Below are 1276 nucleotides of genomic sequence, written 5' to 3'. Positions count from 1 at the left end.
ACTCTTCCCACACCGAAAGATAATTCATCACCACCCTCACTTCCCATGCGGCCCCTTGACCCTGACCCCGTTGGCGCTTCCCCAGACACTATCCGTCACCTTGGCCGGCACCTTTCTCCCCTTGAGCCGCTGGTCAACGAGCCACGTCCCCACCACAAACTCGGCCCTGCTCAGCATGCCCGTCCGGCTTCGATCCACCAGGTCATAGATCTCGGCCAGTTCGTCATCGGGCAGCCTCGACCGCTTCCACACCTCTCTGACCACGACGTTGGCCACGCACTGCGAGACGTCCCGGTCGAGGTCGCTGCTGAGGCTCGTAGCCGGGCTCATCACCCGCGTGTCCGTCAGCAGTATGCCGCGGTTGGACGCCCACAGCGCCTCGTACCTCTTCCTCTCCCGTGGCCGAATCTCCTCGCGCCATTTCTTCCTTGATCCTTCGTGGTGTGCGTGTTTCCCCTTGCGCAGCAGCGCTCTGTGGCCTTTCTTGTGGTGGTCTTCCTCCTCGTCGAGCACGTTATGCGGCTGTCGGAGTGTGTGTAAAAGGCGAGGCGACTTTTGTCGTTTCGGCAAAGGAGGAGGGGCCAGCGAGGTAGGCCCCGAATGGTGAGGCGTCAATCGGGCAGAGGCCAGTGACCCGGCCACGATTGCGTCGGTGAGATTGTCTAGTTGTGTTCGATTTGGCGAACCGTTGCCGGCGTGCCGATGAGAGACCAGCTCCCTTGACGGAGTTGACGGGACGCTCATTGTTGAGGCCCTCCTAGCGAGGGCCATGGAAGACGGACGAGATTCCCCGTGCTGGTGGAAAAGGGGCGTCGACTGCTCGGCCAGCCGAGACACTGAGGAAGCTCCAGAGCTCCGCGTCTGCCCGGACGACGACCCATCTGTATGACTGCTATATGATCGGTCTCGGAGCCTAGGCCTGTCCTGGTCTTGAATCTGAGCCTTATCGAGTGTATTCTTTCCACTGCCTCGAGGCTTCGGCGGCGTCGGCGGTCGCTTCGCGGCAGAGTCTTGATTCTTCTTGAGTGGATCGGGAGAAGGCGGCGCGATCGCAGCGCTGATGCCGGGGCTCAGCGCAAGGTGAGGGGACGTGACGGGGCTCAGCGGCGTCCTCGACACCCGTCTCGGCTGGGGAGAAACAACCTCGGTGGCATGCCTGCTCATAAGAGGTTTGAGCGGCGGAGGTGTCGATGGATGCAGCGCCGCCGTGGTCTGCGAGCTCTTGGCTGCAGGTTGTGAAGGGGACGACAAGGCTGGTGCTGACGGCTGAATAGAC

General features: G+C 62.0%; 1 protein-coding gene across 1 annotated transcript; it reads right to left on the bottom strand.

Annotated features, from left to right (window-relative positions):
* Nucleotides 1-36: 36 nt before the first annotated feature.
* On the bottom strand, nucleotides 37-1275 carry BBK36DRAFT_1133876 (hypothetical protein; the record flags this gene model as incomplete). The annotated part of the gene is made up of 2 exons (XM_024892121.1): nucleotides 872-1275; nucleotides 37-757 (listed from the first exon to the last, which is right to left on the bottom strand). The coding sequence occupies exons 1-2, from the start codon at nucleotides 1162-1164 to the stop codon at nucleotides 37-39; spliced, it is 1014 nt and encodes a 337-aa protein (XP_024744717.1). The 5' UTR covers nucleotides 1165-1275.
* Between the last annotated feature and the right edge of the window lies 1 nt (nucleotide 1276).

This window comes from Trichoderma citrinoviride, assembly GCF_003025115.1.
Source record: "Trichoderma citrinoviride strain TUCIM 6016 unplaced genomic scaffold BBK36scaffold_388, whole genome shotgun sequence".
Lineage (NCBI taxonomy): Eukaryota > Fungi > Ascomycota > Sordariomycetes > Hypocreales > Hypocreaceae > Trichoderma > Trichoderma citrinoviride.
The sequence above is the reverse complement of the archived record's forward strand: the minus strand, read 5'-3'. Positions and strand labels throughout refer to the sequence as shown.